The sequence below is a fragment of the Nilaparvata lugens genome, chromosome 2 (genome assembly GCF_014356525.2).
Source record: "Nilaparvata lugens isolate BPH chromosome 2, ASM1435652v1, whole genome shotgun sequence".
Taxonomy (NCBI): Eukaryota; Metazoa; Arthropoda; class Insecta; order Hemiptera; family Delphacidae; genus Nilaparvata; species Nilaparvata lugens.
The window spans coordinates 75,200,793-75,215,506 of NC_052505.1; the positions used below are offsets into that span (position 1 = coordinate 75,200,793).

Consider the following 14,714-nt stretch of genomic DNA (forward strand, 5'->3'; position numbering starts at 1 on the left):
AAATAAATACCTTTAATACTAATTTTACTTGCGCAAGTATTACTCTTATTAATTTCTCAATTTATAATAAAACCCTTTCGGCGAGCTAGCTTTGATCATCAGATTAATTCGAAGCACTAGGGCGCCCATCACTAATTCAAATTTAATCACTCACGTGTCGAAAATCTTCTTGTAAGCCGCCGATGTCGATCCAACTCCATGTGGTCCGGGAATATGGTAGCCGGAATCGTCTCCTCCAAGGGGTTATAATTTAATTAAAAATGAAAATGACTTCTGCTTCACAATAGCATCACGAAGTCTTTTAAGAAATTTAATAATTTACTTTAACTTTAACTTTTACAAAATCATTAGTAAGGTACTTCGCTCTAAAATATTTGGGGTCCTCTTATGGTGGCATTTGGCTGGCGAGTGCTGGTTCTTCCTTCTCAAGTTTTACAGATCCTCTTTCCGACTTTCAAATTAGCATAAAATTTAAATATCTTAGTCCTCCGCCATTTAGGTTCAAATAGATCTTACAAAAAATACCAAAATATTGCTTAGATTATATGATTAATAATTTCTTTGCATTCGAGCCATATCGATAACATAGATTACACAAATTTTAACACAAAATCTAGTACATTTATATAAATATATAGAAATATTTTTGAACTGGCCTACAGTTGCCGCCTATTAACTGCCGTTTTACTATTGGTGCATGCAAATTTTATTCGGTATTCATGCGCCTGGTAACTCTTATTTCCTGAATACATTAAATTATTTTTATTTGGTTTTTTATTTATGCTCTTTGCATGCTAGTTAATATTCTATACATTAATATTAATTCCATGCTACCTAATAATTAGCCACGTGGACGGGTGTTTTTTCATATTGCACACCATCTGATTGCAATAAAGCTCTGCCAAGGGGTTTTGGTCAGATTCTACGTTCCTCGGTTTGATCGATCTCTAGGTCACCGATCCGTGAATACATGTACATAACCTCAATCTTCAAATATTTTATATAATAATCTATTTATGAGCAATAAACTTCCTTCAAATCCTTTTTAGGTTCTTGTACCATTTAGCCAGAATAAGCTGATGCTATCTAATCTTAGTTATTATCTATTTGGCGACTACCAACTATATTATCAATGATAATGATATATATCATTATGTCAATGGTGATGTTATTAATGATGTGATAAATAATTTTCAATTTATTGGAAAAAAATAATGAAAGACGTCACTATGGGCATTTCTGTTCCTTGATATTTTATGAGATTCTTAAAACATTTGACACTAAATTTTAGATATTGTTGCATTATTCAATGTCATTTTACAAATAATGTCAATAATTATCTCATTTGAGTTTATCTATTGCAAGTTTTAGCAACTTTTTGATTTACTTGAAAATACTGTAGTTCTTTCATTCTCGAAATGTTTGTGATTCTTGTGAAACAGATTTCATGGAAATAATCAAATTGAATTTATTTTTATAGGTGCTGATAACTATGAACAAGATAAACAACCAAGACAGTTCTTCAATACTGACACTCAAAATACTCCAATCTCCAATCAGCAGCATTCAGGAGTTCAGCCACCACAACAACATCATCATCATCATCATCATCATAACAATCATAATCACCATCAGCATCGTCATCCGCATAACACAGAGCAACAAAATTATAACAATAATCATCCGTACCAACGACCTATTGGATCCAGTCAGAACCGTCCTAATCCAGTAAATCTTCAGCCTGGAATTCAGTATGGTCAGTCTCAAATCGTACAGTTTCCTTCAAGTGACAAACATCAACGCAATTCTAAAGATAATCAAAATTGGGATTGGCTGCTCAGTCAGTCACCAAGCAAATCTTCAAATAGTGAACCGTCCAGTAACCAACAAAATGGCAAGCAACAAAATTCAAACCCATATGCACCCACCAACAGCCAGTATCCTAGTCAGTATGGCTCCCAGTATCCGGGAAACTCCTATTCAACTAATCAACAATCACGTCCTGATTCTTATCAACCTACTGATAGTAGTCAATATCCAGTAAATTATTATCCACAGAGCAATTCGCAGTATCCTTCAAAAAACCCATATAGTACACACACTGGTCAGACTCCCCCGTCAAACAGTCAGAATCCTCCCTCTGCACCGGTCTACTCAAATCAGTACCCTTCATCCTCGCCCAACAACCCTTATTACCCGTCAAACACTGGATCACCAGATCTCAATCCGGCTCTGCCACTGAACAATCCCAATTCTGGCACTTCACCTTCGATCCTCTTCAAACCGAATCCAGTTTACCAGACGCCTGCAATAAATAGCTATGGAATATCTCAACAAAACGGATATCAACAGCCTAGTGGATCGTATCCCTATAATAACAATCCTCAAAACTCAAATACTGGTTCAAATCAGAGTCCGTCGTACAATCCGAACAGTGGTGGAGATGCAACCAATAATTTCAGTCCTGATCTGAAACCCGCTGGCTCGGCTCAATCATCAAACATACAACCAAACCCCTACATTCCGACTTCATTTGTGCCAGGAAGTAGGCCTGTCACCAATGATCCATACTCAAATTCAAAACCCGATCAGAACTTTCCAAATTTTGATCCCAGTGGTGCCAATAACCAGGTTTATGCCCAAACTACTCCCAGAACTGGGAAGAAGAACAGAGATCCAGAAACAAACAAAAAGCCTGTAATGTGTCCTGAAGGGTTCAGTGGGATAATTCCACATCCTCACGATTGTTCAAAGTTCTTGAATTGTGACAGGGGCAGGACTTTTGAGACTAAATGTGGATCGGGAGCATTCAATCCGATTCTAATGGTTTGTGACTTTCCACACGCTATAAATTGTGTGGCTGGCGAACAAGATGAAACTGAACAAGAGGGTGATAGGCCTAATGGCGGTCATCAAACGACTGAGGCGACCGACCTGGATGAAGAAAGTTCGTCTGTGTATCCGGTTTATGCAAAAGGTGAGCTATGAGATTGAGAATTATTTAGAAAAGTGACTGATAATAATTATATTGAGTGCAATTTAATAAGGACGTAAGAAATAAATGGGATAAGTCTATCAGAAAATTCATCAATGTTTTACAGCATGATTATGTTTTAGAATTGCGATTGTATTACTATTCAAATGTAAATAAAAAACTTTGAACTTTCCATTTACAGTTGAATAACGCTTTAATTCTTCTTTTTCACACTTCTCTGTTCATAAGCATCAGTGTTGACAGGATCTGGCGATTTCCACATATTATTCCATGAATACAAAGTTCTTTTTCAAGCATTATAAAGGTATAAACTTGAAATTAAAAATACGTTGTAGTGTCATACTTTTAATTTGCTCCTATAGAACTATTTGATGTTTTCTATTATTTCAACTGCAATCTGCGGTAGTCCACCTGCGTGTACCTACTGTAAATAGAACGTGATGTATATTTTATTATTACGGTACTTATCGTCGGGCACCTCCATTTTCCACAAACACAATTCCACAGGATACGATACTAACTTAATGAAAAAACAATCTGTCATATAGTTGAAAGTAAGCACAACAAATCTTAAAATGCTGATTGTTGAATTTGGGGTTTCTATTTAGTATAAGTATTAACAAATATTTACTATGATGCAAAACTCATTTTATTTAAAATTGATTTGACGTATTTATCTATATTTTTTCATATATTTGTAATTCTCTTACAGCTTGTGAAGACACTCAGTTCCGTTGTACCGATTCAAGCTGCATTGACAAATCATATGTTTGTGATGGCTATTCGGACTGTGCAGATAGGTCGGACGAGACAAACTGTACTAAAGGTAATCACTGTATTTTGATCTGATACCATAAATTAAAAATATCATCGAGAAGTTATATTTTGGATAGTTCCTTGCAATTGCATGTTTTTCAATTAATTTTCACTTGATATGGCTCCATTGACGTGTATCAGTTTATTTCAGAATGTAGCCTAATTATATTTAGTCACTTGCGATCTATTAATTAATGGATAACATCTTGTACAGGATTTGATGTTATTATGTCAATTATTTTTTCAATCCAATATATTATAAATTTGATCATATTAAATTATTTCAAACCTGTCAATGGTTAGTAGTTACAAGATGGCCCCTTCCACCTTCTTCAATACGAAGATATAGTTTTTCTTTTATAAAAATTTTGTATACAATGAAACAGAATATTTGATTAGACATTAGAAAATGATTTAGTCTTACTCTTTATATAAACTATACAGATGACACCTTACTTTATACATAATAATAGATACATAGTCTATAATATAATAAAGGAAAGAATTGGTTTATACACATACGGGATAGGAAATTCCCATCATGACACATCATAACGTCTGAACTACTGTACTGATTAACTTGAAATTTAGCTTAAAAATTCACCTAGGATAATAAAAAATATTCCTATTTAAAATTCTTTAAGATTTTAGTATTTATTACTTGCTAGTACACAATAAAATAAAATCAATTTATCTGTCACCTCAACAAAAACAATATAATTGAAATAAATCTCACCATAGAAAATAGAATGCATAAATTTTTGTTTTGCAGGTGATCTCATTGATGATCCAAACAGCTATGTTGAGAAGGTTGACGTGAGAACTAGCAATAGTTTCTCAAGTTCGTCCACACCTAAAACTACAACCACGAGTACAACTGATAAGGCTGGTGGCTCAGAAAAGAAGGCAGACAAACCTGTGTATCGGATTCCACCTCCAACTAGGAAACCGAAAATTGGCTCCGACAACACGAACTTCCGACATCCAAGTCAGGAGGGATTCTATATTGTTGAGAACAAAACTGACACTAAGTCTCGCCCGAAAGCGTTGTCTCGGTCCATAAGTGAGCCTCCTCTCAGCAGGCAATTGGTGAGGCTGCGTGGCGGCCCGAGACCATCTGAAGGCTTTCTTGAGCTACAAATCTCGAAGCCCGGCTGGGGAATTGTGTGTGACAAAGAGAACAGCTGGACCAGCAAGGAAGCTGACATTGTATGCAAACAGTTGGGGTATGCTAGGTAAGTTTTTCCGCATTTTGATTTTCATCATAAAATACACTTATGAATTCAGTGTATGATTACTGTATAATAATTATTTCAAATAAACAAGCAGTTGGTTGATTGCAATCTCTAATAAAATATTCCATCAGTGTATGTTAAAAACCAATAAGAATGTTCCTTACTCAATAAATATGAGGATCTAGTCATTGTAAGGCCCCAACTATAAAAAGCAACAAATTTGAAAGCAATCATAAAGATTTCAGTTTGCTTGTATAATCAAAATTTCCGATTTTTCCTAGTAATGCAACTGGTAATACTGACTAAATAGTGGAATTTAAGGATTAGGCCAACTTCATCAGTGAATTTATATGGTTGCTATTGCAAAAAACCGTTTATCACGCAGTTGGCCTGAATTTGCAATCTTCTTAAAGCATTGTGCCCCTCCAGAAAGTCATGATTGGTTCGAGTTGAATCATCTAATACTCAAAGCCCGTATCGAACAATACACATTTGCAGCAACAATAACAACTCATTGCTCATTTTATCAACTGCTCTTATGTTTCACAAAAGGCGACGCTGATAGTAGGTTTTTAAAATTGCCACAGAAAAGGAATAGAGTATAAATTAATCATAAAAATAGTGAATTTTGATAATCCATTAACTTACTTTTGATTGTTTATCATTATCAATTTAGCTATTGAAGAGATGCGTTTCCATACTCGGAAAAATAGGCAGAAAATGACAAACTTTAACTTCAAATTCAAACTTTACTTTTTTCTGTTTTTGCAGAGGAGCTGACTCAACCTGGCAAGGCCGTCCTTCAGAAGGTGAACTTGATTCGCTCAAAAATATCGTGGTGGACAACATTGAATGCACAGGAAAAGAATCCTCAATTATTGATTGTCATCTTGAAAAAGGTTTAACGAAAAGTTTATCTTATTTTTGATTTACAAAATCAATGTTTTTCCAACTATTGAACTCAGTCGATTTGACTTTTCAAATTCAAATTGACTATTCAGTTGTTTGACCGTTCAAATTGTCAATTTCCTTGTAAAAAGCTTCATATATTGAAATCCATCCATTATCAATCACTTTTTTGATTGATTTCATCCATATTATTCGATACTTAATTCATATTATTCCATACTTATTAATCGGTGATGATGAATTGTGTATTGAAGAGGTTGAAATCCTGGGACCATATGCACCACCTCGGTTTAAACTTAGATATACCAGCAGTTGGTTTGAATCCGGAATAAAACGCATTTTAATAAACGCGAAAAATCATTCATGCTATCCTAGTTTAGCGGTAAATGTGGATGGTGCATATGAACCTTAGCCTCATATGTCTTTCCAATCCAATGTTTAATATTCTCGTGTACCATATTTTCATTGTTTCATGTTCCCAACCCAATCTTTCAAATGTCTTTTGGTTGATTTCTAACTATTTCACCTAATTGCAGTTTTCTTTTTAATATCATGTTTGTGTACTTAATATTACAATTGATTATTATTTTACAATGATTTTTTGCTTTGGATTAATAAAATCTTGCTTGTTAGGGCTAGCGTGTAAAGAACATGAAAAATGCAACTCATTCAAATAGGTTCCATGATTATCGGAGAAAGAAAAAACGAATTATTAAAACGTATTAATCATGAATATAATAAACGAATTCCCCAAATAAAATATTCTTAAAATTTCGGAGATTGAAAATAAAGCTCAAATGGTTGTAATGAATGATGAAGCAAAGACAAATTTTAACCTGTAATAGTTTTTAATAACTTAATTGATTACTATTCATTCCTTTATCAATACAATTAAAAATCTTATGGCTATGACTGGGAACCAAGATAGAACAGATAGCCCAAAACTGCTCTTCTCCCAAATTTTATAAACAGTAACATTTCCAAAAAATAGGCTACATTTCATTTTCAAAAATTTAAATCCAATTTTCTGTTAAAAAGTGAAGAAACTAGACATTTTTAATTCAAATCATACCAAATTTTTCAAATAGTTTTCAATTATTGTTAACATTCCTTGAAATGTTGCAGAAAATACTTGTGATCCAGAAAGAGACAGTGTTTGGATACGCTGCAAGCAGAACTGGTTGTCAGCATGCCAGCCGGGGGAAGTCCACTTTGACGACAGCTGCTACAAACTGGTTGTGCCCAAAGAGGAGCGAAAGGACGAGACTGTCGGGTTCAGTCAGGGTGAAGCTCTTGCGCATTGTAAGCTCAGTGGCGGACATCTGCTCGACATCAATTCTAAGGTCAGTAGCAACAATAGATAATGATAGCCTGTTTACTCTACTGCTTACTATTTAAATATTTATACATGGCTGCACTAAAGCCAGTTAAATGTTAATCATGATCAAATTTCACAATAACCAATCTGAGAAGGTTTTTTTCGAAAAAAGGCTTCTCTGATTGGTTCAGGTAGGATTCAATCACGATTAAAATTTAACAGTCCTTTGTGCAACCGGGCCTTTTACCCTCTCATTCATCAATCAAGGATATACAAAGGCAAAAATTAAACTTTCTTCTGGTGATATTTTTCAAAATTTTTCGATTTGTATTATCATCAAGCTATCAAAATGAAGAGTTTTCAGGAAATCATTTTTTCCCAGATCATTTCTTTTTGAGATATGAGCGCCTAAAGTTTAAATTTTTGGGAGAGAGCATTTCAAATTCGGTAAGAGATAAATCCATGAGATTAAGAGAATAAATTCTTCGTGGTATTGTTGATCTAGTGAAACAAAAATTTTCTAAAAATATCAATTTTTGATAAAGTTATTCAATTTACCAAAAATAACTTTTGTTGAATTATTTTTGGCCATTTTTAGTAAATTTAATAACTTTCTCAGAAATTGATATTTTAAGAAATTTTTTTACTAGATGAACAATTCCATGAAGAATCAATCCTCTTAATCTCATGGATTTATCTCTTACCGTATTTGAAATGCTTTGTCCCAAAAATTTAAACTTTATGCGCTTATATCTCAAAAAGTGATGATCGGAAAAAATGTTTTCCTGAGAAAACTTTTTCATTTGGTTTCAAGTGGTTTAGTGAAAAATTCAATTCAAAAAAATTCAATTCAATTTTGATAACTTGATGATATATATACAAATCGAAAACTTTGAAAAATACCAGTAGAAAGTTTATTTTTAGCCTTTGCACAGCCTTACACACTTAGAACCGTTTGTACAGTGAAAGCTTGAACTGAAATTAATCTGCTGATTGTTTGATCTTAAAATGAACCACATGGTAACAAACGTGACTCAATATGAATTTAATTTAGTTTAAAACTGAGATTCCGTTTAAACTGACACTGTGCAAACGGCACATAATCATCGAATGATTGGGAATGGAAAAACAGGTCAATAGCCCTTACTATCATTCCCGAATTTTGATAAAAAAGTAGACCAAAAAAGGTTATGTTTTGTTAGCACTTTCGAATAACACAGATATTTTCGATTCCAAAATAATGACAAGAAATTTTGAATTTTAATACAGTAAATTAAGGATTCAAACAATCCACATAATAGTAAGTTAAAACTTAGAAAAATATTATCTTTAAATATAAGTTATTCAAATATTCACCGATTCACTATTTATAGACTAGATTATTACATATGAAATATTATAGCTTTCTGTTGATTTTGTCCACTCTAATTGGGTTGAGTTGAGTCTGTTGGGGTGGCAGTCAACTCAATCCTCAATGTTTCAATTGTCACTCGTGCTTTCAAATTGGATGTTGTACTGCAGAAAGAGAACGATTTCATATCGGAGTGGCTGTTGAGTGAGAAAGGCGTTTCGAATGTGATGACAGCAGGCGTCGGCGTCTCCTTCATGGGCCGACCGCTGTGGCTTTGGGAGGGCTCAGCCGATCCGTTGGAGTATTTCAATTGGTGGCCAGGTGAGCTTCCATCCACCACTATTAATTATTATTATATACAGGGTGTTTCAGAAGTAGTGTCGAGAATTTTAGGGTATTGTACCTGGATGCTAGGAGACTACAAATGTCATATTTGAAGTGTCCAAAACTCAGCGGTTATCCTTATAGCTGCCATTTTGTTTTTTTCACTTAAAAATTTTTATCTCAAGAACAAAATGTTGTATTGATCTGAAATTTGGCATGAATATTTATGCTATAAAGACTCAACTATAAAAAATAAAAAAAAATTTTTTCGTTGAAATTTTTCAAAATGGCGGCCATTTTAAATTTTTGATGGCGAATATCTCGAAAACCGTCCATTTTACAGAAAATTTACAAGAGACAAAAAAGTTAGCAAATTTTTTCACAATTCGAATGATACCTAATTTATCAAGATTGGTCGAATAATAACAGAGAAATTAATTTTTTTCGTACTGCATGCATGACCACTTTTCACCATTTAAAGATCAATATTAATTTTTTTTATAATTTCATGAAAACCGTTCTTATTACAGAAATATACAAGAATAACTTTCCTCCAAATTTTATTTTACATTGAAAAATATTAATTTCACTCAAATCGGTTCACTGATACTAATGCAGCAATTGCTCAAAATGCCGTCCTTCAACTTGATTACACAGTCTGCACCTTTCAATCATGGACCGTCGAACTGCAGAAAGAGAACGATTTCATATCGGAGTGGCTGTTGAGTGAGAAAGGCGTTTCGAATGTGATGACAGCAGGCGTCGGCGTCTCCTTCATGGGCCGACCGCTGTGGCTTTGGGAGGGCTCAGCCGATCCGTTGGAGTATTTCAATTGGTGGCCAGGTGAGCTTACACCCGCCACTATTAATTATTATTATATATATATATATCATATTTCTGTTTGTATTGAAACTGGTAGACATCCAAACACAATAAACGACGAAATTGTCACCACCACTTGAATAGAAGGATAAACTAGTTCCAGTTGCTACTGTCTATATCTAGGAAAGTAAGTGCTCAAATATTGTTTAATAAAAACGACTTGATATTATCAAAAACATTAATTTTTCACTAAAGATTATTAAATAATCTGCTCAAAATGTCCACTCATTAAATTTATATAAGTGCTTCGATTTTTCTCCCCTCACAGTAATATGCATGTTCTATGCTAGAAGACTTCTTTTTATAAGACAACTGGAATTCACAGAGAATGTCACTCCTCTCAAGGGTGATCAACTCGCACTGCTGTGTGTATTCTGATTGAGAAGGTCTACAAACTCCGTTCGATGAAACAATATTTTCCTTTATTAGATTCTTTCTTCATGAATTCTCCTTAATTACCACATACTTAAAATAGGGTAACAAAACTGAAAAATCACTATAGTAGTAGGCTTAAAGTGGCCTAAAAGAGAAATATTATCACACATTATTGAAAACGGTCGCAACAAGTTAGGTATCAAATCCTCCCCTCACCCCCACCAAAAAAATACCAATTTCCGCTTGAGGTCTCGAATACATTAAGAAAACACCAAACTTGATCGCTGCTAATCACGATGACTGTGTCAGTGAAGTGTTTAGCTGAAAACTGTAGTATGGGACACTCAAACTGTCTTACAAATGATTGTGATTGAACCCTCTGATTATTGCAGCAAAGTTGCGAAGCTCCAGACCACCGGGTCACCTATTATTTTTCCAATATAAAAATTCAAATTTTTCCCAAGGAATTTAAGGAACTTTGTTCCTTTTACAAATTCATTTTATATAAAGTCACATAATATTTACAAGATTAAAACTGTTATCAATTGTACAAAAGAACTTGAAGCTTGTACAGTATTAAGACAAAAAAAGAAAAACAAAAGAGAATAATAATAAATTTTAACTCAAAGAAAAAAATATGCGAGAATGGAACTAAATTGTGAAACAGCCGTATGAAAAAATCTGGTGTGGTACAGTCACACAACTTTCCTTGCTCATTGATCTATAAGCCTCATTAACGAGGATAATAAATTTAGGGAATAATATTATGCCGATTGGAGGCTAAATAATTAAAGCTACGATTATACTATTGTGATTGTGTTCAGAGTACATTTTCCTTTGTTTGAATTATGAAATTTCATGATTTTTTAGAAGTTGTCAAAACAGCTGTTCTACAAATAAAATATCGACATGCGTGTTCTTTTGAATAAACTGCTCTACCTACCTCACGCACGAAACGAGGTTACAAAGTAGATTTCTCAAGGATGGGGTGGACCCCCTGTTAATTTCTCAGGGAGGAGACTCATGCCAGTTAATAGAGCTGATATATAACTATACAGGGTATGAATTTGAAAAAAAATCGGTCAAGTAATTTTTGAGAAAATCGTGATAGAAATTTAACAAAATTTATTCTTCTCAGGAATATTACGGAGCTCCTGCAATTTCCCAGAAATGAGACTCAGGTCAGTTGATAGGGCTTATAAATAGCTATCTAGGGTATAAATTTGAAGAAAATCGTTAGAGCCGTTTTCGAGAAAACCGTGAAAAACATGGTTTTTTAGCCATTATCCGCCATTTTTCCGCCATTTTGAATTGAATTTTATTGAATTTCTTATTGTCGGATCCTCATGGTATAAGGACCTTAAGTTTAAAATTTCAAGTCAATCGGTTAATCAGGAATGGAACTATCGTGTTCACAGACGCACATACACTCAAACACACACACACACACACCACACACACACACACACCACACACACACACACACACACACACACACACACACACACACACACACACACACACATACAGACCAATACCCAAAAACCACTTTTTTGGACTCAGGGGACCTTGAAACGTATAGAAAACATGAAATTGGGGTACCTTAAATTTTTTTTGGAAAGCAATACTTTCCTTACCTATGGTAATAGGGCTAGGAAAGTAATGAAACGTATAGAAAACATGAAATTAGGGTACCTAAAATTTTTTTGGAAAGCAATAGGCTACTTTCCTTTCCTATGGTAATAGGGCAAGGAAAGTAAAAAGAACAAAGACTCACAAAATAATGAGTTGAAAAAAATAACAGAAAACATTGCACTAGCACGAGCACAATGAAAATCAAAACAATGAAATAATAACAATCATGTAAACATAAATTATGTTATTAAATCATAACAATGTGAAAAAATTATATTACATAAAGTGGAGAATATGAGATTAATGGTAAGGTGATATTAGAAAAATGCTATTATCTTACGTTGCCAAAAACGTCCGTTGATGATTTAATCCAATTGAAGATTGATTTTTTTCAGTTTCTAAATAGGAAAATTATTATAATTATAATTACTCGTATTATCAATATTTATTGAAATAAAATGAAATTGAATAGGTAAATTACATTAATAAAATAATATTCTCATCAAATAATAATTAATATCCTAATGATGATTATCATTTTCCATTCATTATTGATTCTATAATTTTAAATGTAATTTGTGTTGATTTGTGAAGGCTGGGGAGGCGGCAAACCAGTGTTTCCCAAGACAGAGACAGGTCGCGGCTTGTGTGTGGTGGCCAAACACATGTTTCCGTGTCCGGGTGCAGCGAGCACCGCCGACCGGGCTGAGACGCGGCTCTGCGACGCGGAACATTACTTCTGGCACGTGGAGGATTGCAGCATCATGAGCGGGTCGCATCCCTATGTTTGCGAGCGCAAGGCTGATGACATTGGTCAGTGCTATAGTATATTACGCTACAAGCACAGAAAGTTAGTGTTTACGGTATGAGGATAGTTTCCCGGGCGAGGCTTGCCGAGCCCGGAAATATGTTATCCGAATACTGTAAACACCTTTCTGAGAGAGTCGCGTACGATATTTTTCGCCACACTACAGGTATAGCTGACGCCAAAAAGTTAGGCGGTTTCGTGGGTCTCTTGTGCGTTCCAACAGCTGATGTTGTCAAGTAGAGTTGTCATCTAGCTTGGCAATAGATAGATGCATTGCATCAGCTGTGAGTAGGTAACACCATGTGACCCACGAAGCCGCCTAACTTTCTGGCATCAGCTATATAAGAATAATAATTTGAATAAGAATTTATGAGGGGGGGGGAACTTTGATGTCTCATATCTCAAGAACCAGACGTCGTAGTGTACTCAAAGTGGGGTGGAAATTTCCGATCTAACCCTCCTGAACACAATGCACCATATGACACAGTTGTCCAAACAAATTTTCAAAAATTTTCAAAAAGCGGCCGGAAAGGGTACTCTTTCCGGCCTCAGCCGGAAAGAAACTTGTTCTGACGTCAGACGAGTCGTCTGCAAACAATGTCTTTCAGATCTAAATAGGGACTGGAAAACAGCTGCTTTCTGTGCACTGTGGCGAAAACACTGTTTTGTTGAGACGTATTGGCAACATTATTATCAGCCTAGATAGATTATTAATAGGAAAGTCTAGTAACACTAGTCTGGCTCTGTAGTGAAATTCCCGTTATAAAGTGATTAACAAGCAGTTTTCAGCATGTGATTAACACTGGTGTTGCTATCCTTGTCTGTCCTTTGACCAAGTAGATAGCTTCATCGTTTCCTAGCCCCGCACCATTGTTTGTGAAATCATAGTAAGATACCAAAATATTTAATCTCAATTATAAAAGTTTAAATCAGCTAAAATATATTTTGTTGATGAATATTTGAGATTATTAACAAGAATCATTATTCAACATAATAATTATAGCCATAATTATGTTCCATAAACTATAACCATAATAATGCTTTATAATAATTATGATCATTATTAACAAGAAACAATTTATATTATATCGGGATGACTTGATTGGCTGCTAACTACTATGGAAGGCGCGATGGAAAAGTAAAATATTGGCAACTAATTGCGTCAAATCTGCAAAACCGTAGAAACCAATCCGAAAAAACTATGCCGTTTTATTATTTTCACTGACTTAATAACGTTAATATCCCTATAGTAACGTTGACAAATGAAATGCTAGAAACAATAATAATCAATAATAATAATGATACTGGGTGAGTCAAAGAGGACGGATATCTTTAATTGAACGAGCGTCAGCGAGTTCTCACTTTTGACTTACTGAAGTCAGCTGAAGAATTCAATGCAATTAATACAACAGTATTCCCATTCATCCATTCATAACAACAGCTGAGGCTATTTGGAAGCTATCACACAGACAAACCTTCATGCACTGACACATGATTTCAACTGGCTAGGTTAATGTACAACATAATTTACAAGTTTTACATCAACAAACTGATGAGAGTTGAGATACCAATGTGCGGTTTTCACCATTCGTTTCCTCCAGGAACTCTGCATCGAAATCATGTATCATGAATTCGGATTCATATGAGGGACAAAGATGTTGATGCGACATAGTAATTTTTCATCTCAAATAGGAACCCCAATGAAACTTACTGTCTATATTATTCTTGTTAAAGAAATATTTTGCTGTTTCCGTAATTTTCACCAACTCTGTATAATTACAATTTTCGGGTTTCAAAGATTACAATACAACAGTTTTCGAGCGAGTTCTTCAACCCAAAGGGTCACTGGTATAACAATGTATCAATAGCCGACGTGTGAATTTCTTACAGAATATTAAGCATAAATATTATGATGCTATTTTACAAATCATTGCTTAATCTTTCAGTAATTGGTCTTTTTCGCTTCACTCTGGTTTCCATTGTCTAAAACACTGCCCAGCCAATTTAAATAGCTTCCATGAGATTTGCTTTCTTTCAATTCATGAACTGTTTGTGTTTTATGCTCG

At 34.4% G+C, this 14,714-nt stretch overlaps 1 protein-coding gene across 1 annotated transcript in view; it reads left to right on the forward strand.

Moving 5' to 3' along the window:
* The first annotated feature begins 1,365 nt into the window (after positions 1–1,365).
* Positions 1,366–14,714, forward strand: part of LOC111052436 (serine protease svh-1-like) — a 41,374-nt gene continuing 28,025 nt past the window's right edge. The window contains exons 1-7 of the mRNA XM_039421736.1: positions 1,366–2,977; positions 3,708–3,821; positions 4,584–5,046; positions 5,818–5,945; positions 7,081–7,298; positions 8,795–8,945; positions 12,435–12,653. Of these exons, the coding sequence (XP_039277670.1) occupies positions 2,701–2,977; positions 3,708–3,821; positions 4,584–5,046; positions 5,818–5,945; positions 7,081–7,298; positions 8,795–8,945; positions 12,435–12,653 (1,570 nt within the window). The 5' untranslated portion in view covers positions 1,366–2,700. The remainder of the gene's footprint in view (positions 2,978–3,707; positions 3,822–4,583; positions 5,047–5,817; positions 5,946–7,080; positions 7,299–8,794; positions 8,946–12,434; positions 12,654–14,714) is intronic.